Below are 22,900 nucleotides of genomic sequence, written 5' to 3'. Positions count from 1 at the left end.
ATACCAGCTCAAGACCTCAATTAAACTGATTGAAAAATTATGTCTTCATCATATGAATATCAGGCACAATCCTTCCCGTTAGGAGTTTAGTATTATACCATCATAAATTATTTTTGTTAGCTTCTGAGATGAATACTGACATTTTTGTGCCTATTTATTACCTTAAAAGATTGGATGCCTGGACGTTTAGTATGCATGTTGAGTTACATTTACGAATGATGTCCTTGTACCGATGATAAAATTTAGTAAATGTTTTGACTAGTTTGTGATATAAAAACCCTGGTGCAATATTTTTTTCAGTAATACATGAATTTCTTTCGTTAACATCGAATACGTTGTTACATACACGAGCGAATCGTACAAGTTGAGATATATAAACACGTTAAATGGTGACAAGGGAAAGTCATCATCTAAAAATGGATAATTAACGATAGGAAATGAAAAATCATCTGTTTTATCATATTTTTTTTTTGTATAAAACTTCCCGTTAATGATAAAGATATCAAGATCGAAAAAAGAGCAGTGGTCATTGTTAGTATTAGCCTTATTTAAAGTAAGTTCAACAGGATCAAGTTCTTTAGTATACATACTGAATTCGTCCTTATTGAGAGCCACTATGTAATCCAAATATCTAAAAGCATTATTAATTGTTGTATCAGATGTTGTTTCAATGTATCTTTCAGTGTATTGTAACTCATAGCAATACAAAAACAGGTCCGCAATATGTGATGCACAGTTAGTACCCATTAGAATTCCGATAACTTGACGATATACGGAATCTCCAAAGCGAACAAAAATGTTATGTAGTAAAAATTCAAGGGCAGATATAGTATCAAAGCATGATTAATTGACATAGTTCTTTTGTTTATTGCTACTAAAAAATTACCTAAAAGAGTTTGAACATATATATCCACATTCTGACTTTTTAAATGCCCATTTTATAAGTTGTGTGAATTTTTTCTTAATGAGAATGTGAGGCAAAGTGGTATAAAGGGTAGATAAATCAATCATTTGTATAGAATTTCATTATATTGAAAACAATGTTTGATATTAGGTGTCATTCCTAGTTGACTAATGTTTTTTTCTCTCAATGACAAGTTATGTTCGTACAGTAACTCTTGATGTGAGAGGAGTTAAATCACTATACAGTACATGCAACCTTAGGCGTTACTCTTTGGCGTGAACTGGACTGATCGGTGATCGGTGATCCATATAATCCGTCAGATAAGTCAAATAAGATATGTGAGAGTTACTGTGACAACGGTTAGCGATCGATCAGTAAATTAATTTTGTGTACGGATCGACGAATATGTATATATTTTAAATTCTTATGTAAACCGAACTTCACAGTGTACACATTCGATGAACGCGGACCTCTACGAAGACACATTTACTTATCTATTTGTCTTATTTAGATACAAATTATAAGACGCCAGAAGATTTCAATACCTTTTTGCATATCACGATTGGTTGTTTTTCATAAAATATGCTGCATTTTAATGGAAAAGATACAAAATATGTGTACGCGTTGCCTACAATGCGAATATTTCTTCTCATATTTGAAATAATGCAACGTCAATCGCAGTCAGTCGTACAAAAATACTTTAGATAAGTAGTTTTGTATAAAATATGTATTTGGAAGGACAATTATGCATAACCTTTTGTTTTTGTTGATAAAAAATGCACTGACTTCATTTTAATGGAAATTACTGACTGTTAATTGAAAACCCGTTGGTGACCTTCTTCTGTGGTCGGGTTGTTGTCTCTTTGACACATTCCTCATTTCCATTCTCAATGTCATATTGCCATTGGATTTTTGTACTTTTTATAGTTTAGAATAAAATACTATGAGAAAAATATACTAAAGTGTTGTTTGCCTTGTTTAAAATTGCCAAAATTATACTTCTTATAATGAAAAATGATGCTTTTTTATTTGTGGTTAGTTATTTCAAGATCCTCAGGATAATTTTTTTTAGATTTTAGATATAATCAGACTTAAAATACTTAAACAATTGTTTTTGTGGAATAAAAATGCAGTTTTTGTCTTATTTAAATAAAAATGATTAGCCGCCATAAGATATAAGAACCTCTTTGTACATAACGATTTGTTTTTCATAAAATATGCTGAATTTTAAGGAACAGATACAATATTTTTGTACACGTTTCCAAAAATGCAAATATTTCTTCTCATATATGAAATTATGCAACATCAATTGCAATCAGTCATTAAAAATTACTTTTGATCAGTAGTGATCATTTGTATAAAATGTGAATATTTGAAGGATAACTATGCTTATTGTTTTGGTTGATCAAGAAAGCACTGTTTTCTTCATTTGAATGGAAATTATTGACTGCCATAGGATTTTTGTACTTTTTATAGTTTAGGATTGGTTGTGTTTTCATGGCATTAAAAGATTATGAGAGAAAATATACTAAAATGTTGTTTGACTTGTTTAAAACTGCCAAAATTATACTTCTTTTAATAAAAAATGATGATTTTTTATTTGTGATTAGTTATTTCAAGATCCTCAGGATGAGTTTTTTTTAGATTTTAGATATAATCAGAATTAAAATACTTGACCAATTATTTTTGAGGAACAAGAATGCAGTTATTGTCTTATTTTAATACAAATTATAAGCCGCCATAAGATTTCAGTACCTTTTTGTACATCACCATTGGTTGTTTTTCATAAAATATGCTGAATTTTAAGAAAATGAATCAAAATGTTGGTACGCGTTGCCTAAAATGCAAATATTTTTTCTCATATTTGATTTGAAATAATTCAAGGTAAATTGCAATCAGTCTTTATAAAAAAAATTGAAACATGCAATTATTCGAGTCCAAGGGCATTTTTTCCAGCAAACCGATTCCCGAAAAAGTGTGATAATCTATGATGATTCAAATACTGATTAAACATCTAGTAATCTTTATGTTTCATTCTAGACTCTCCTGTCTGCCATGCTTTATTTAACAAAAGGTTGAAATATATGATTATTAGCTTTAAAAATGAGAGATATTTCTGAAAGATGTTTTCTTTAAAATGCATTAAAAAAAATACAACATGTTTCAGACAGTTAATAGATTTTTCCATCAACCGTATTCATGTTTATAGACAATTTGACACAGCTTGAGCGTAACACTGACGCAAACCCACAAAGTACATTGAATGTCAACGATCTTGGAATAATCCTGGTACCTTTGATAACTATTTAGATAAGTAAATTCGAATAAAATTGGAATAATTGAAGGATAAATATGCCTAAACTTTAGTTTTTGTTAATAAGAATGCAATTACATCTTTATTTAAAAGGAAATTATTGCCAGCTGTAAGATTTTTGTACTTTTTATAGTTTAGGAATAGTTATTTTTCATTAAAAAAATATCAGAAAAAATATGTTAAAAAGTTGTTTGCATTGCTTAAAATTACCAAACTTTTTCATTTTTAAAAGATAATGCAGCAATTTATTTGAAGGAAAATTATTGACAGCTGTAAGATTTTTGTACTTTTTATAGTTTAGGATTAGTTATTTTTCATTAAGGTAAAAGAATATCAGAAAAAATGTTTTAAAAAGTTGTTTGCATTGCTTAAAATTACCAAAATTTCTTATTTTTAAAAGATAATGCAGCAATTTATTTGTAATTTGTTATTTTATGGCCTCGACTGGGATAAGTTTTATTTAAAGAATTTTAAGATTAAAAGCATACAAAACTTTAAAATATTAAAAAATAAAACAACAAAATTTTTAAAAACAGCTCATTTCATTTTTTTCCAGAGTATTATCGGAAAATGATAAAATCAAAATCGCGATATAAAGACCGACTTTAAGAACTTTCCGGGTTTGAAAATATATAATCTAAATGAAAACGAAGATGACCATTCTTTAATGATAATATTCAAATTTAGGTTTTTTATAAATATTTCTTTTCATTTAAATTCATTAAAATTTGCATACTGAATTATTTAATGAAAAAAGGTTGATCAATTGTACATGAACTTTTCGTATTTTACATGTCGCCATCTTAATTTAATAAAACGAAACTAAGATTCCGTAATTTGTATTGATTTATCATGTGACGTAGTAGAGTTCAATCCATCAGAAAAGTCGATCGGTCCTATCCGTCCGATCCGACAATGACTTTTACTATAAATCTGACGGATCGGTGACGTAAGTTTGACGCTAAATTGACTGATCGGTGACTGATCGATGATCGCTGATTGATTGCTTAAACAGTTACGGCTAAGGTTGCAAGTACTGTATTTATTTCACATTATTGAGTGAGATTACTAAAACCAATTTGATGTTTTAACATATCGTGATCTTCAGAAATGGTCATATCACTTATACGTACATTTTCATAATGTGGAAGGTTTTGCTAGCCATAAAAAAAGTACAATCCACCATTTTATTTTTATAAAATAAAGACAACAGTTGTATATTACTGTTCCAAAGTCATAAATCGATTGAGACAAAAAAATATCCGAGTTATGTACTAAAACCGAGTAAATCATATCAACTATAAGAGGAAAACAACGAAACAACACTAACACTGAAGTAAACACAAAATAAATGACAATGCAATATACATAGAAACGAACTATAAGAAAACAACTGCCATTTTCCTGTTTTTCTTGGTACAGGAAATGTTAAGAAAAATGGTGGGTTAAACCTGGTTTTGTGGCTTGCCAAACCTTGCACTTTTATACTTTTAAAATATTCTATACCAAGACAGGACAATGGAAGATGTTTTCTTATAGTTCGTTTCTGTGTATATTGCATTGTCGTTTGATTTTGCTTAAGGTGGTTCCTAACACTACAGGGAGATAACTCTGTGATTTCAGCTTAACGTTTAATTACGTTGTGTTGTTAAGAGACTATTAGGCTTCTCAATGATCAACATAAGTGTTTGTCAAACTGCTATATAATCAGTGTAATGTTCTGATAAATTGGTTGGTTCAATTGAAATTTTTATATTTTTGTCAAAGTGTCAAACTAAATACTTTGTCAAAATTTTTATGAAAATTAAATGAGGCAAATTAATTTTAATGAGGGTGTTTGGTACCACCTTAAATAGCACGTCAGTGTTCCTGTTGTTCCTTTCTTTCACTCTTGTAGTTTATGTGTTTACCTCGGTTTTAGTTTGTTACCCGGATTTACTTTCTCGTAATTGATTGATGACTTTTGAATACCGAAATACTACTGTTTCCTTTTTTTCTTTTTTTTTATCTCATTTTGGTTAAGTTTGAGAAGTTAGACAACTAAACTGAACTTACAAACATGGTAATGTTGCTATATGAATTAATGTTTGAATTCCAATATATTTTTGCAATTAATTGATCTGCCAATAGGAATGTTTATCCTGTGTTTATCAGTCAATCCTTACTAATGTTTTGTATAGGTGCACGACTTTCACAGCAATGCATGGACTTATCTAAATATGTATGTAAATATATGATCAACACAAAGCAATGCCAATATTTGGATAAACTTAACTAGGGTAAAATTTGTGCTATTTTTAATTTTAATATATATTAATATAACGCAAAAATAACCATGGTGTTGCAAGTAGGCCCGGCTTGTTGTTGTTCTCCAAATTTTAACGGTTTTCACTTTCAAAATTGTTTATTGCGAGTGGTGTATGTGTTTATCTGAAGAAAAAAAAACAAAAAATAAAATACCACCAGAATGATAATTTGAGATCGTTTCACAAACGACAAATTTGTTTAACATGATAGTAGAATAGAAACTAAGAATATTTTCATTACTGAACATCAAAACTAAAACATACAACTATTCGAGAGCCCAATGGCAGTTTTTTTTCTCGAGCAGTCAGCGAAAACCGCTCTCCGAAAAGTGTACTAATAATCTAAGATGATTCGAATACTGATTGAACATCTAGTAATCTTTCATTCTAGACTCTCTTGTCTGCTATGCTTTATTTAAAAAAAATTGAAATGTATGATTATTAGCTTTGAAAATGAGAGAAATTTCTGAAAGATGTATTCTTTAAAATGCATTAAAAACAAATGCAACACGTTTCAGACAGTGAATAGATTTTTCCATCAACCGTATTCATATTTATAGACAATTTGACACAGCTTGAGCGTAACACTGATGCAAACCCACAAAGTACATTGAATGTCAATGATCTTGGTATAATCCTGGTACCTTTGATAACTATTTAGATAAGTAAATTCGAATAAAATTGGAATAATTGAAGGATAAATATGCCTAAACTTTAGTTTTTGTTAATAAGAATGCAATTATATCTTTATTTGAAGGGAAATTATTGACAGCTGTAAGATTTTTGTACTTTTTATAGTTTAGGATTAGTTATTTTTCATTAAGGTAAAAAAATATCAGAAAACATATTTTAAAAAGTTGTTTCCATTGCTTAAAATTACCTAAATTTCTTATTTTTAAAAGATAATGCAGCAATTTATTTGTAATTTGTTATTTTATGGCCTCGACTGGGATAAGTTTTATTTAAAGAATTTTAAGATTAAAAGCATACAAAACTTTAAAATATTAAAAAATAAAACAACAAAATTTTTAAGAACAGCTCATTTCATTTTTTTCCAGAGTATTATCGGAAAATGATAAAATCAAAATCGCGATATAAAGACCGACTTTAAGAACTCTCCGGGTTTGAAAATATATAATCTAAATGAAAACGAAGATGACCATTCTTTAATGATAATATTCAAATTTAGGCTTTTTATAAATATTTCTTTTCATTTAAATTCATTAAAATTTGCATGCTGAATTATTTAATGAATAAATGTTGATCAGTTGTACATGAACTTTTCGTATTTTACATGTCGCCATCTTAATTTAATGAAACGAAACTAAGATTCCGTAATTTGTATTGATTTATCATGTGACGTAGTAGAGTTCAATCCATCAGAAAAGTCGATCGGTCCTATCCGTCCGATCCGACAATGACTTTTGCTATAAGTCTGACGGATCGGTGACGTGAGTTTGACGCTAAATTGACTGATCGGTGACTGATCGATGATAGCTGATAGATTGCTTAAACAGTTACTGCTAAGGTTGCAAGTACTGTATTTATTTCACATTATTGAGTGAGATTACTAAAACCAATTTGATGTTTTAACATATCGTGATCTTCAGAAATGATCATATTACTTATACGTACATTTTCATAATGTGGAAGGTTTGCTAGCCATAAAAAAAGTACAATCCACCATTTTATTTTTATAAAATAAAGACAACAGTTGTATATTACTGTTCCAAAGTCATAAATCGATTGAGACAAAAAAATATCCGAGTTATGTACTAAAACCGAGTAAATCATATCAACTATAAGAGGAAAACAACGAAACAACACTAACACTGAAGTAAACAAAAAATAAATGACAATGCAATATACATAGAAACGAACTATAAGAAAACAACTGCCATTTTCCTGTTTTTCTTGGTACAGGAAATGTTAAGAAAAATGGTGGGTTAAACCTGGTTTTGTGGCTTGCCAAACCTTGCACTTTTATACTTTTAAAATATTCTGTACCAAGACAGGACAATGGAAGATGTTTTCTTATAGTTCGTTTCTGTGTATATTGCATTGTCGTTTGATTTTGCTTAAGGTGGTACCTAACACTACAGGGAGATAACTCTGTGATTTCAGCTTTACGTTTAATTACGTTGTGTTGTTAAGAGATTATTAGGCTTCTCAATGATCAACATAAGTGTTTGTCAAACTGCTATATAATCAGTGTAATGTTCTGATAAATTGGTTGGTTCAATTGAAATTTTTATATTTTTGTCAAAGTGTCAAACTAAATACTTTGTCAAAATTTTTATGAAAATTAAATGAGGCAAATTAATTTTAGTGAAGGTGTTGGGTACCACCTTAAATAGCACGTCAGTGTTCCTGTTGTTCCTGTCTTTCACTCTTGTAGTTTATGTGTTTACCTCGGTTTTAGTTTGTTACCCGGATTTACTTTCTCGTAATTGATTGATGACTTTTGAATACCGAAATACTACTGTTTCCTTTTTTTTTCGTTTTTTTTTTTCTCATTTTGGTTTAGTTTGAGAAGTAAGACAACTAAACTGAACTTACAAACATGGTGATGTTGCTATATGAATTAATGTTTGAATTCCAATATATTTTTGCAATTAATTGAACTGCTAATAGGAATGTTCATCCTGTGTTTATCAATCAATCCCTACTAATGTTTTGTATAGGTGCACGACTTTCACAACATATTTAAATATGTATGTAAATATATGATCAACACAAAGCAATGCCAATATTTGGATAAACTTAACTTGAGTAAAGTTTGTGCTATTTTTAATTTTAATATATATTAATATAATGCAAAAATAACCATGGTGTTGCAAGTAGGCCCGGCTTGTTGTTGTTCTCCAAATTTTAACGGTTGTCACTTTCAAAATTGTTTGTTGCGAGTGGTGTATGTGTTTATCTGAAAAAAAAAAACAAAAAAAAAAATACCACCAGAATGATAATTTGAGATCGTTTCACAAACAACAAATTTGTTTAACATGATAGTGGAATAGAAACTAAGAATATTTTCATTACTGAACATCAAAACTAAAACATACAACTATTCCAAAGCCCAAGGGCAATTTTTTTTCTCGAGAAGTCAGCGAAAACCGCTCTCCGAAAAATGTACTAATAATCTAAGATGATTCGAATACTGATTGAACATTTAGTAATCTTTATGTTTCATTCTAGACTCTCTTGTCTGTCATGCTTTATTTTAAAAAAAAATTGAAATGTATGATTATAAGCTTTGAAAATGAGAGAAATTTCTGAAATATGTTTTCTTTAAAATGCATTAAAACAAATGCAACACGTTTCAGACAGTTAATAGATTTTTCCATCAACCGTATTCATGTTTATAGACAATTTGACACAGCTTGAGCGTAACACTGACGCAAACCCGCAAAGTACATTGAATGTCAATGATCTTGGTATAATCCTGGTACCTTTGATAACTATTTAGATAAGTAAATTCGAATAAAATTGGAATGATTGAAGGATAAATATGCCTAAACTTTAGTTTTTGTTAATAAGAATGCAATTATATCTTTATGTGAAGGGAAATTATTGACAGCTGTAAGATTTTTGTACTTTTTATAGTTTATGATTAGTTATTTTTCATTAAGGTAAAAGAATATCAGAAAAAATATTTTAAAAGGTTGTTTGCATTGCTTAAAATTACAACATTTCTTTTTTTTAAAAGATAATGCAGCAATTTTATTTGTAATTTGTTATTTTTATGGCCTCGATTGGAATAAGTTTTATTTAAAGAATTTTAAGATTAAAAGAATAATTTCGGAAAATGATAAAATCAAAATATTCTGTACCAAGACAGGACAATGGAAGGTGTTTTCTTATAGTTCGTGTCTGTGTATATTGCATTGTCGTTTGATTTTGCTTAAGGTGGTACCTAACACTGCATGGAGATAACTCTGTGATTTCAGCTTAACGTTTTAATTACGTTGTGTTGTTTAGAGATTATTAAGCTTCTCAATGATCAACATAAGTGTTCGTCAAACTTCTATATAATCAGTGTAATTTTCTGATAAATTGGTTGGTTCAATTGAAATTTTTATATTTTTGTCAAAGTGTCAAACTAAATACTTTGTCAAAATTTTTATGAAAATTAAATGAGGCAAATTAATTTTAGTGAAGGTGTTGGGTACCACCTTAAATAGCACGTCAGTGTTCCTGTTATTCCTTTCTTTCACTCTTGTATTTTATGTGTTTACCTCGGTTTTAGTTTGTTACCCGGATTTACTTTCTCGTAATTGATTGATGACTTTTGAATACCGAAATACTACTGTTTCCTTTTTTTTTTTTTTTTATCTTATTTTGGTTTAGTTTGAGAAGTTAGACAACTAAACTGAACTTACAAACATGGTGATGCTGCTATATGAATTAATGTTTGAATTCCAATATATTTTTGCAATTAATTGATCTGCCAATAGGAATGTTCATCCTGTGTTTATCAATCAACCCTTACTAATGTTTTGTATAGGTGCACGACTTTCACAGCAATGCATGGGCTTATTTAAATATGTATGTAAATATATGATCAACACAAACCCGCAAAGTACATTGAATGTCAATGATCTTGGTATAATCCTGGTACCTTTGATAACTATTTAGATAAGTAAATTCGAATAAAATTGGAATAATTGAAGGATAAATATGCCTAAACTTTAGTTTTTGTTAATAAGAATGCAATTATATTTTTATTTGAAGGGAAATTATTGACAGCTGTAATATTTTTGTACTTTTTATAGTTTATGATTAGTTATTTTTCATTAAGGTAAAAGAATATCAGAAAAAGTATTTTAAAAGGTTGTTTGCATTGCTTAAAATTACCCACATTTCTTTTTTTTAAAAGATAATGCAGCAATTTTATTTGTAATTTGTTATTTTTATGGCCTCGATTGGGATAACTTTTATTTAAAGAATTTTAAGATTAAAAGAGTAATTTCGGAAAATGATAAAATCAAAATATTCTGTACCAAGACAGGACAATGGAAGGTGTTTTCTTATAGTTCGTGTCTGTGTATATTGCATTGTCGTTTGATTTTGCTTAAGGTGGTACCTAACACTGCATGGAGATAACTCTGTGATTTCAGCTTAACGTTTTAATTACGTTGTGTTGTTAAGAGATTATTAAGCTTCTCAATGATCAACATAAGTGTTCGTCAAACTTCTATATAATCAGTGTAATTTTCTGATAAATTGGTTGGTTCAATTGAAATTTTTATATTTTTGTCAAAGTGTCAAACTAAATACTTTGTCAAAATTTTTATGAAAATTAAATGAGGCAAATTAATTTCAGTGAAGGTGTTAGGTACCACCTTAAAAAGCACGTCAGTGTTCCTGTTGTTCCTGTCTTTCACTCTTGTAGTTTATGTGTTTACCTCGGTTTTAGTTTGTTACCCGGATTTACTTTCTCGTAATTGATTGATGACTTTTGAATACCAAAATACTACTGTTTCCTTTTTTCTTTTTTTTCTTTTTATCTCATTTTGGTTTAGTTTGAGAAGTTAGACAACTAAACTGAACTTACAAACATGGTGATGTTGCTATATGAATTAATGTTTGAATTCCAATATATTTTTGCAATTAATTGATCTGCCAATAGGAATGTTCATCCTGTGTTTATCAATCAATCCTTACTAATGTTTTGTATAGGTCCACGACTTTCACAGCAATGCATGGGCTTATTTAAATATGTATGTAAATATATGATCAACAAAAACCCGCAAAGTACATTGAATGTCAATGATCTTGGTATAATCCTGGTACCTTTGATAACTATTTAGATAAGTAAATTCGAATAAAATTGGAATAATTGAAGGATAACTATGCCTAAACTTTAGTTTTTGTTAATAAGAATGCAATTATATCTTTATTTGAAGGGAAATTATTGACAGCTGTAAGATTTTTGTACTTTTTATAGTTTATGATTAGTTATTTTTCATTAAGGTAAAAGAATATCAGAAAAAATATTTTAAAAAATTGTTTGCATTGCTTAAAATTACCAACATTTCTTTTTTTTAAAAGATAATGCAGCAATTTTATTTGTAATTTGTTATTTTTATGGCCTCGATTGGGATAAGTTTTATTTAAAGAATTTTAAGATTAAAAGAGTAATTTCGGAAAAAGATAAAATCAAAATCGCCATATAAAGACCGACTTTAAGAACTTTCCGAGTTTGAAAATATATAATTTAAACTAAATGAAAACGATTACCTCGGTTTTAGTTTGTTACCCGGATTTACTTTCTCGCAATTGATAGATGACTTTTGAACACCGAAATAGTACTGTCGCGTATTTTTTTTTTTTTATCTCATTCGGTTTGGTTTGAGAAGTTAGACCACTAAACTGAACTTACAAACATTGGGATGTTGCTATATGAAGTAATTTTTGAATCCCATTTTTTTTTTCAGTTACTAGTAATTGATCTGCAAATAGGAATGTTTATCCTGTGTTTATCAATCAACCCTTACTAATGTTTTGTATAGGTGCACGAATTTCACTGCAATGCATGGGCTGATTTAAATATGTATGTAAATATACAATCACCACGAAGAAATGCCTATATTTGGATAAACTTAACTTGAGTAAAGTTTGTGCTATCTTTAATTCTAATAAATATATTAATATAACGCAAAAATAACCATGGTGTTGCAAGTAGCGCGGCTTGTTGTTTTTCTCAAAAAATTAACGGGTTTCAGTTTCAAAATTGTTTGTTGCGACTGGTGTATGTGTTTATCTGAAAAAAATAAACAAAAAGAAATTACCATCAGAATGATAATTTGAGATCGTTTCACAAATGATATTGGATATGTACCTTACGTCGTAACTATAATCTCATTCCCTTTCATAAATGTGACCTACCGAGTTAAACTATTTACCGGATTTGTTATCTCATAAGCAACACGACGGATGCCACATATGGAGCAGGATCTGCTTACCCTGCCGGAGCACCTAAGGATCACCCCTAGATTTTGGTAGGGTTCGTGTTGTTTATTCTTTAGTTTTCTATCTTGTGTCATGCGTACTATTGTTTGTCTGTTTGTCCTTTTCATTTTTAGCCATGGCGTTGCCAGTTTATTTTCGATTTATGAGATTGACTGTCCCTCTGGTATCTTTCGTCCCTCTTTTAATTCGTCTTTACAGAATCTAAAGGACAATTTGAAATCTCATTGTTCGTACATCAAAATGAAAATATTTTTACGTCATTGGTTGAATTTCCATCGTTTAAAACGTTGTAAACCAATCACAATAATAAATGTTTTATTTAAAAAAAAGTTGAAATATATGATTATTAGCTTTTAAAATGAAAGAAATTTCTGAAAGATATTTTCTATAAAATGCATTAAAAACATAATGCAACACATTTCAGATAGTTAATTATTTTTCCATTAACCGTATTCATGTGCATAGACAATTTGACACAGCTTGAGCGTAACACTGACGCACACCCGCAAAGTACATTGAATGCCAATGATCTGTAAGCCGTTCGTCATTCAATTAGAGGCGTGGGCAATCCAATTTTTGAGGCTTGGGCAATCCTTTTATAAGCCGTGTGCAATCCATTTGTTTTATCATTACTTTGCTAGATAGATGTGAGTAAACATGTTTTGTTTTTTGTTAGATTCGTTTTTTATTGTAAATTTACTTTTCAATACTTTGATGTATAAGAACGGCTACTTGTAATTATTATTCGTTACTTAAACTGTCTGCTGTGTTTGAAGCACGCCTTAATCAATGTGTACTATCAGTGTCCTTGGAATACTTTCTGATATTTGACTTTTTTTACTATGATTCTAATAGTTTCGTGAATGTCGAAAAAAATAAATCATATGATTTATTTTACATATAAACTAACAGGTTTAAACTGTCTGATGAAAGAAATTAATTTTATATTACTGTGGATTTATTTATTTTCATGGATTAAACAAAACGTGCACTTTCGTGGACATTTGATTTAATAGGTCTGTCAAATTCTGCATACACGCCTATGGAAAATTAATAATTCGTTGAACATTTATATTTGTGGTTCATCTGTACCAACGAAATCCACGAAAATTGGTATCTAACGAAAAATAATGAATTCGTATTACCTTTATCATGGTAATATAAATCATCAGTCAATACGATATAAATGTTGCCTTTTCCTAATGATTCTTCGATATAATGTTACTGCTTTCAACGGAGACTTTGAAGTTATCCCATTGCATATTAAACTGACTTTATACTGATTCTTTTCAGTAACGAATTATATTAGTTGAAAATGAACTGCTTACACTTCGGAATAATTGCATCAATTCCTTTAAACCTGGTTAAGAAGGACAATCATGGTTTAGTAACTTTATGTCTGTTAACGATAACGGATTTTTCTGAGTTGGTATTTTTATTTGTCATGATTTTGGTTAAAAATCATCTTCCATGATTGGTATTGTTTTATATTTGTTAAAGAAGGATCAGACAGGTATTTAAGTGTGTGTCTGGTTAGATGTTTGTCATTGTTTGATTTCAGGTAAAAAAGGACAAAGAAGGACAATCGAAATTTTAATTCATCCAATAAAAGAGGAACTGCTAGGTTGGTATTTCTATTATATCGAGCAAATTATTGTCTAAACAGTTAAGTTTGCTTCTTGACAAATGTTGATTGTCTTTACCTCTGAATATATTTAGACAGTTTCAGTATTTAGCACGTTTCGTCCCCGAGGTTATCACCAGCCCAGTAGTCATCACTTCGGTGTTGACATGAATATCAATTATGTGGTCATTTTTATAAATTTCCTGTTTACAAAAATTTGAATTTATCGAAAAGCTAAGGATTTTCTTATCCCAGGAATAGATTACCTTTTTGAAATTTTGATCCTCAATGATCTTCAACTTCGTACTTGTTTGGCTTGATAAACATTTTGATATGAGCGTCACCGATGAGTCTTATGTAGACGAAACGCGCGTCTGGTGCACTAAATTATAATCCTGGTACCTTTGATAACTAATTGGAACTGTACTTTTGATTTTCTTTGACTAAGTAGTCCTAGATTCTGATCACAAAGCTTGACACATATTCTCTGTCATACATATGTACAACTGGTGACTGCGATCGTACATAGATCGAAAAGATGAATTAAATTTTGCCACGTGAAAAGCTCGGTTAAATAGTTTTATAACTAGTACGAAGCACACTTCCTCAAAGGGAATAATTATAGGAATTAAAGCCTCGAGTTACTTTTGTTTTGCTTGAAAGATGCACAGTAAAAAAGAAAAATTTAGGTACACGTATTTTATTCGTTTCACACCGACAACCATTGTCAATTGTCAATTGGATGTGCGTGTAGACTGGAGTCATACTTACTCGTTTCTATGTTATTTTTTTATGTTAAGTTTGATGATATATCTGGCCTTCCGTACCCCCAAAATGAACTAACGCCACGTCATTGGTTAAATTTCCATTGTTTATGACATTTTTTTACCCAAGCAGGACGTTTTGGTGTACATTTTTGAAAATGTTACCCATTAATAACAAAACTGTGAATCATTTAGTCAATCGTCACAACTCGGCCGATTCCGTACCTCATAAGGAGAGAAGCGGAGTCACCCGAAGATTGCCGATTGTCATTTAGTAAGACGACATCATCTGCAAGACAGAACATACAGGATAATGATAACTATGTTTCATTTTTTCAAAAGTAGAGCATACTTTGATCGCATTTGAATGCCGATTATTTCTTGAAAAACCTGTCATCTTAATGTAACAAATATGGTTTCAATACAAATAACTAGTAAAACAACTAGTAAAACAATTTAAACGAGAAAATTATCCTTGAAACTTTTTGTCTCTGGTGGTATTCTTTTCGTCAGATATATAACCGTTTTATACAGGTACAGCTTCAAGAGTTTTATACAGTTAAAATTATACTGTTAACATAATAAAAAAAATCGATTAAAAATATTATTTTTGTATAATATAAAACGAAAAGGCTGTACATCTTAGAAATAAACGGCCAGTTGCTGACAGCTAGTGCTTTAAGATACACTCATAATATAATGATTTGCACATAAAAGAGGGATATTCATTAAATATATCACTAATATAAATAAATTTCTGTTTCAGCATTATGTTGAAGTTTTATTGTGTCATTGCTATTGTCGTTAGCACATTCAATCTGTCTTATGCTGGACGTAAGTTATATTATGTCATTGCTATTGTCGTTAGCACATTCAATCTGTCTTATGCTGGACGTAAGTTATATTGTGTCATTGCTATTGTCGTTAGCACATTCAATCTGTCTTATGCTGGACGTAAGTTTTATTGTGTCATTGCTATTGTCGTTAGCACATTCAATCTGTCTTATGTTGGACGTAAGTTATATTGTGTCATTGCTATTGTCGTTAGCACATTCAATCTGTCTTATGTTGGACGTAAGTTATATTGTGTCATTGCTATTGTCGTTAGCACATTCAATCTGTCTTATGCTGGACGTAAGTTATATTGTGTCATTGCTATTGTCGTTAGCACATTCAATCTGTCTTATGCTGGACGTAAGTTATATTGTGTCATTGCTATTGTCGTTAGCACATTCAATCTGTCTTATACTGGACGTAAGTTTTATTGTGTCATTGCCATTTTCGTTAGCACATTCAATCTGTCTTATGCTGGACGTAAGTAATATTGATTTTTTCATAGAGTATCGATGAAAAAAAGAGGGTGGGCTTATATTAACAGGATTTTTTGGGGTAAATGTTTCAAAATTAATAAAATAGTTATAAAATTACTCGAAAATATTGTAAAATTTAAAAAAAAAATCCTGTTATTAGAAATGTATATAACTTCATCTATTGTCAACTTTGCCTGATGGAGCAAATATCTTATTTTGTTATCATTTCTAAATGTTTTTTAGCGAGAAATTTTAGAACATTTGTTTTATTATGTCAGTACCAAATTACTAACCACTGTGCTATGATAAATACGGTTACTCAGAGTCAGCAGTTTTAACTTTTCGCATGTGGAAAATAACACTTTTTTATAATTGTGTTCATAGAACGCTCTTTTCAGTTTTACCATTATGAGGAACTGTCAAGTCAACACATTTGAAAGTTAATAATGTAAGATTGTTTGAAACTATTAGAGTTAAATTAACAAAACACTTGCGGGGGGATTTGACTTGTGATCTCAATTTAAGCACATTTCCTTTTTTCATTGAATTGTTTGATACTATATATTTTAAGTCTCACTCGTCAATACAAACTATCAATCGCACTTGTGATCTCAAATTTAGCACGTTGCCTTATTGTCCTTAAATTGTTCTATATTATATTTTCGATCTCACTCGTCAATGCAAAACTATCAATTGCACTTACGGGGGAGGGGGTGAGATTTGACTTGTGATCTCAAATTTTGCACAATGCCTTATTGTCATTGAATTGTTTGATATTTAAAATTTTAGGGCTGACTTGTCAATGCAAAGCTATGAATGGCACTTGTGAGGAAAAAGATTTGACTTGTGATCTCAAATTTAAGCACATTTCCTTTTTTCAATGAACTGTTTGATTTTATATATTTTAGTTCTGACTCGTCAATGCAAAGCTATGAGTGGCACTTGCGGGGTGAAAGATTTGACTTGTGATCTCAAATTTGGCACCGGTTGGACATTGATTGGGAAATGTTGTGGTAACAGACCGTGCTGTAAATGTAAGTAAACCATATACGATACAGTATTTAATTGAATCGTTGCGGCCGAATAACATCGTTTTTGTATATTTTTTGTTGGGGGAGGGGAGGGGCACTCATCTAATATGTTGTGATGTTATACTATTGTCTCAGAAAAGTGAAAGGGTTTTGTACCATTAAAACGTTTAATCCGGCTGCGAATGTCTGCACCTGTCATAAGTCAGGAATCTGATGCACAGTGGTTTTAGTCTGTTTTTAGTATGTAGTTTATAAGCGTTTCTCGTTTCTCGGTTTTATATAGTTTTCCCGTTTGAATTGTTTTATGTAATAGCTTGCTGTTCGGTGTGAGCTAAGGCTCTGTGTTAAAGGCCGTACCTGGACTTATACTGGTTTTCTTTTATAAACTGTTACCTGTCTCATTGCCACTCATACCTCATCATCCTACATCTATGTATATTAATTTAAAGATCAATCAATCCAATTGGTCAAACGAATTGTTCTCATAAGTCTACGAAAAAAGATGACGTGAACTTGAACGTCTGGTCCTTGTTTTATTGGTTGCAAAATAAAAATCGTTTGTCTGCATCTCATCCACTCATAAGTGCTAGACATAATTTTGTGGTTACAGAGACACTTTAAAATAAGGTCTTTACTCTTTAAACTTTTACATAAGTAGTAAAATACAACAATATTTTGAATACAAATTGTAAACAAGAAGTATATGTCAATTTGACATATGTTACAATATGTGTTTTTTCAGTCGAATCACCGAAACAAACGAGACAACTGTGTTAGTTTATTTCTGTTGACATTAGCATATTTTGATATTTACTCTAGTCGAAGCTTATCCTTCTTGTCGCTTAATCAACAGTATTTAGGTTGTCATAATATTTAAAGAAAACAGAAGAATGAATGAGTCTATCAATTACAAAAAAAGGAATACAAAATAAGCAAACTTTCCTTCAAAGAAATTGAATTGGTAAAACGTTTTTTTATTTTTTTTTTTATTTCGACTGTTTAAATGTTAGTTCTACGTTTAACATTTTCGTTATTCTTGTGTTAGTCTTAGTGAAATATATTTATTGTTGCGTACATTAGTTTTTACATTATTTACTATGGAAATAAAGTGTTCACAATACATTTTGAAAAATATTTTTGTTCGTACGCGTCGATCCATTCATATACCGCAAGCGTCCTATTGGAATCGATATACTTCCTTGCTATAATATTCGAAAAACTAAGGAATAGATTACATAAGCCGTATTTGGCACAACGTTTTGGAATTTTGGGTTCTCAATGTTCTTCAACTTTGTACTTGTTTGGCTTTTAAACTATTTTGATCTGAGCGTCACTGATGTGTTATGTAGACGAAACACGCGTCTGGTGTATTAAATTAAAATCCTGATACCTTTGATAACTATAAATATGCATTTTGTTTTACCATATTTTACACCTTGTTGAAATAATATGTTTACTCGCCTTACAAACCATTCAAACTTATTGAATACAATTAATCACGATAATTTTACGAACAATCTTTTATCATAACCATTGCATAATAAAATATCTCATGTATTTAAAACAAGATATTTAGGTCATTGATCACAACACTTTAGAATCCGTATCAATAAAAACAGTGACTTTTCATAACTTAGTTACTAAATACATTATACCACGATTTATTAAAAAAACATAAACACTTTCTATTATCCCCTTAATTCCAAGTTTCTTTTATACGGATAACATTAAAGCTTAACAGTAACATGTAAATTATTAAGTTAGATTTTGAAAAAAAACACTCACTACTTTTCATTCAAATCTGCGAATATTGCAATTAATATCAAAACATTAAAATACTCACCGACACGTGCATATGAAACAGGCACACACAATTCTCCAAATAAATATTTGGATTTCTAATATAACTATGTTTATTGAATTTGTAATTATAACTATAGTTCAGTGTGAAAACATTCAGCCTCCGCAGTTTCCAAATGTTACATTGACGTTAACTGGACTAGACATTGGTGCAAAAGCAACCTACATATGTGACAGTGGATTAAAATTAAACGGAACAATGCGCCTCACATGCACAGCCTCTGGGTGGAGCGACGATATTCCAACAAATTGTTATGGTACGGACTATACTTAAAAACACCAGTTTGGAAATATGTAGATCTTCAACCATTTCTATAGCCTGTACGACCCTTTGCATTGCTTAAACAATATAAAGGACTTTATATGTAGTAAACAAAAGTGCCCATCTTTTACGTTTCCTCGTGGTAGACGGAAAATACCTAACTACATTTAGTAAAACTCAAATTACGCAATTGTATTACTGAAAAAGATGTAACAATGCCAAAAAGTTATTGCAAAGTAAATGTTTTAATGCATTGTATGAGAGTTTGTCGTAATTTCCGAAGGTACACGGAACACAGATTATCGGTAAAGTCTGACCCGTGTTAAGACAGAAACATATCTCTTGCACGTTAAAGACACCCTTATAGATTTCGAAAAAGAGTAGGCTAATGCCGCTACAAGGCAGCACTAGCACCCGCAAAGTGGAAAGGGATTAATACATGTTTCCCAATCCACTATAAATAAATATGTTTAAACGAACTAACAGATTATCAGATACAAATAGGGTTTCTTTCCTTAATGTGTATATACAGTACTATACCGCTGTTCGAAACTCATAAATCGATTGAGAAAAAAAAACAAATCCGGGTTACACATTAAAACTGAGGGAATACATCAAATATAAGAGGAAAACTACGACACATCACGTAAATGTAACACAGACAGAAATGAACTATAATGTAAAAATGGCCAGATTATATATTCAAATACATAAGGTGCACGAACTGATCATCTTTGTAGACAAAATCGTCTGTTGCATAGGATATCTTTAGTAATAGGTCAAGTTTCATTAAATCTTCGTATATGTTTTCATTATACATGACGTAATATGCACATTGCAATTGTTATTTCTCAATCAATTGGAATTATTTCTGTGTTTTACAGATCCATGTGTTCCAGACCATTGTCCACCAGATCGGCAAGCCTGCTCAGTTAGTAGTCGAACTGGTCGAGTTGAATGTAATCCTGTGGTATGTTGGTATTGAGTGGTCAATATAAATCTATATACTATGGATTCCTTTTTTAAGGAATGAGTATAATATTTTTTTCTGTCTATGGAGAAATAACATAAAATAGTTGGTCCACACTGAATAACGCGCGTAGCGAGTTATTTAAAAGTGTGCACCATATTTTTTTTATGTTATTTCGAATAGACAGAAAACATATTACAGTCATTTCTTATAATTGAATTCTAAATTCCATTTTAAACCGTAGAAAACCATGAAAAAACGTTGATGACATCACGGTCACTTGACTAAATTATGTCTATGGGCTGATAACAAATTAACGTCAGCTAATCAGAAGACGCTTTACATTCAAAATTTATTTTTTTATTATTTGGATTCTAATTCTCGTGGGTTTCGTAGATACAGGGCAACTACGAATTTAGATATTCATCGAATTATAAATGTTCGTAACGAATGCATGCAGACATTGCTTAAACCACTAAATTATGTATCCACTAATATGCAAGTTTTACTCAATCCAAGAAAATTGGTACCCGTGAAAATAAATGAACCCACATTATCGACCCTTCAATAAGTATAATTTTACATGAATTCTTTTAATTTTAACTACAAAACTGTTCTGACTGAAGAACATGAGTTGTATTTATTTTGTAACTAAAAGTCAAGTTACAAATACGTATATGATATGACTCATCAGAAACGCTCGATTATAAAAAGTAAAAAGAGGCGAAATATAGTTAGGTAAGAAGAGCATTGGAGACCCATAATTGCGAAAGGTTTTGCTAAATAAAGTTTAGGTAATATATTTCTCGGTTAGGAAATCCTTTGTATTTCTTAGTTTTCTTAACAGTTGATTTATGTATATGACCATATAAATGATAATTCAGGTCAATATTGAGGTGTTAATAATACCCTCAGATTTACTATCTCTACCAGTAGTGGCATGGGCCCACTGGTTGTCAGAGATCTTACCATAGATGCAAAGATTAAAAATATGTGTTTATTAAAACGACTCATCAGAAATGCTCGACTTAAGAAGGTATATACATCATGCTATTTTTTTTTTTTTGGCTGACATTTGACATCTAATTGATACATTGTGCAAATATATTTTTATGTTACAGGATACCGGTAAATAGAATTTTGATGAGAGACAAATATCTAGAGTAAAACAGAGGGAAATAATATTCAAAGGGACGAGAAAAAAAGATTACATCAGGAAGTTTCGAATAAAATATACATATATTACATTTCTGCCTTTTTTATTTAAACAACCACTGTATATCGAAAACAGCTCCTTATATATTTTCTCAATTTTCTTTTAATCTTTTAACATGCCATCTACAAACCCATCAAAGTCTTTTTACAATAGATTATACAAAAAACTTGGCACTTTCTTTGTACGAGTCATCGAATCTAACGTTCCCTTTATGAACTGACGTGGTTTGGTTACTTACATCGCACACAGACAAACGGACGCCCTAGTATAGAAGGATTTTTTTCTGTCGGTAGGAAGAAGTGAATACATTTTTATTTCCCTGTCACTTCTGTTTCTTAACAAAATAATTGAAAAAACAGAAAAGCTTAAGTTAATGTATCTAAATCCAACGCTAATCGAAGGAGTAAGGTCATCAAATAACCTATGGTATGTAAACAGATCGGATAAACCTATTTCTGTTACAAATAGTATTGCATCGTCAGTATCACGTCTATTGTGTCATTTTGATGTTGACTTGTTGAAATATTAATTTGTACCTTAAATGACAATTTCACATCCAACAGAACATGTTTAAGTACATGTTTAAAATCGTTCGGACTTAAACCATGAGCTACATACAGTTATTGTTCGGACTTAAACCATGAGGTACATACAATTGTCGTTCTGACTTAAACAATGACCCACATACAGTTGTCGTTCAGACTTAAACCATGAGCCACATACTGTTGTCGTTCTGACTTAAACCATGAGGTACATACAGATGTCGTCCGGACTTAAACCATGAGGTACATACCGTTGTCGTTCTGACTTAAACAATGACCCACATACAGTTGTCGTTCGGACTTAAACCATGAGCCACCTACTGTTGTCGTTCTGACTTAAACAATGAGCTACATATAGTTGTCGTTCTGACTTAAACAATGAGCTACATACAGATGTCGTTCGGTCTTAAACCACGAGCTACATACTGTTGTCGTCCGGACTTAAACCATGAGGTACATACCGTTGTCGTTCTGACTTAAACAATGAGCTACAAATAGTTGTCGTTCAGACTTAAACCATGAGGTACATACAGATGTCGTACGTACTTAAACCATGAGCCACACAGAGTTGTCGTTCAGGATTAAGCCACGAGCTACATACAGATGGCGTACGGACTTAAACAATGAACTACATACAGTTGTCGTACGGACTTAAACTATGAGGTACATACAGATGTCGTCCGGACTTAAACCATGAGCCACATAGAGTTGACGTTCAGACTTAAACCATGAGCTACATACAGATGTTGTACGGACTTAAACAATGAGGTACATACAGTTGTCGTTCTGACTTAAATAATGAACTACATACAGATGTCGTACGGA

General features: G+C 30.7%; 1 protein-coding gene across 3 annotated transcripts; it reads left to right on the top strand.

The window, feature by feature from the left end:
* Positions 1-480: 480 nt before the first annotated feature.
* On the top strand, positions 481-21,564 carry LOC143051342 (sushi, von Willebrand factor type A, EGF and pentraxin domain-containing protein 1-like). Of its 3 annotated transcripts, none has more exons than XR_012970713.1 (7): positions 481-553; positions 14,058-14,120; positions 15,651-16,078; positions 17,103-17,228; positions 19,166-19,342; positions 20,232-20,317; positions 21,439-21,564. XR_012970713.1 is itself a non-coding variant. In XM_076224283.1 (7 exons), exons 3-7 carry the CDS (start codon positions 15,655-15,657, stop codon positions 21,451-21,453), a joined length of 468 nt encoding a protein of 155 aa, XP_076080398.1. In that variant the 5' UTR covers positions 481-553; positions 14,058-14,120; positions 15,651-15,654; the 3' UTR covers positions 21,454-21,564. The 3 variants fall into 3 exon arrangements, 2 of the variants coding, with proteins under 2 accessions (XP_076080398.1, XP_076080397.1); XM_076224283.1 differs by having other exon boundaries at positions 15,651-15,718; XM_076224282.1 differs by having other exon boundaries at positions 15,651-16,198.
* The last annotated feature ends 1,336 nt before the right edge of the window (positions 21,565-22,900 follow it).

Source organism: Mytilus galloprovincialis, chromosome 11 (assembly GCF_965363235.1).
Source record: "Mytilus galloprovincialis chromosome 11, xbMytGall1.hap1.1, whole genome shotgun sequence".
In the NCBI taxonomy this organism is placed as follows: domain Eukaryota; kingdom Metazoa; phylum Mollusca; class Bivalvia; order Mytilida; family Mytilidae; genus Mytilus; species Mytilus galloprovincialis.
Note: the sequence above shows the minus strand (reverse complement) of the source record. Positions and strands in the feature narration are given on the sequence as shown.

Coding starts and splice junctions, on each gene's coding strand:
- LOC143051342 (XM_076224282.1), top strand. CDS start 15,655: ATGTTGAAGTTTTATTGTGTCATTGCTATTGTCGTTAGCACATTCAAT. Junction 16,199..17,102: donor CAATCTGTCTTATGCTGGAC/GTAAGTAATATT, acceptor TATATATTTTAG/TTCTGACTCGTCAATGCAAA. Junction 17,229..19,165: donor TAACAGACCGTGCTGTAAAT/GTAAGTAAACCA, acceptor TTATAACTATAG/TTCAGTGTGAAAACATTCAG.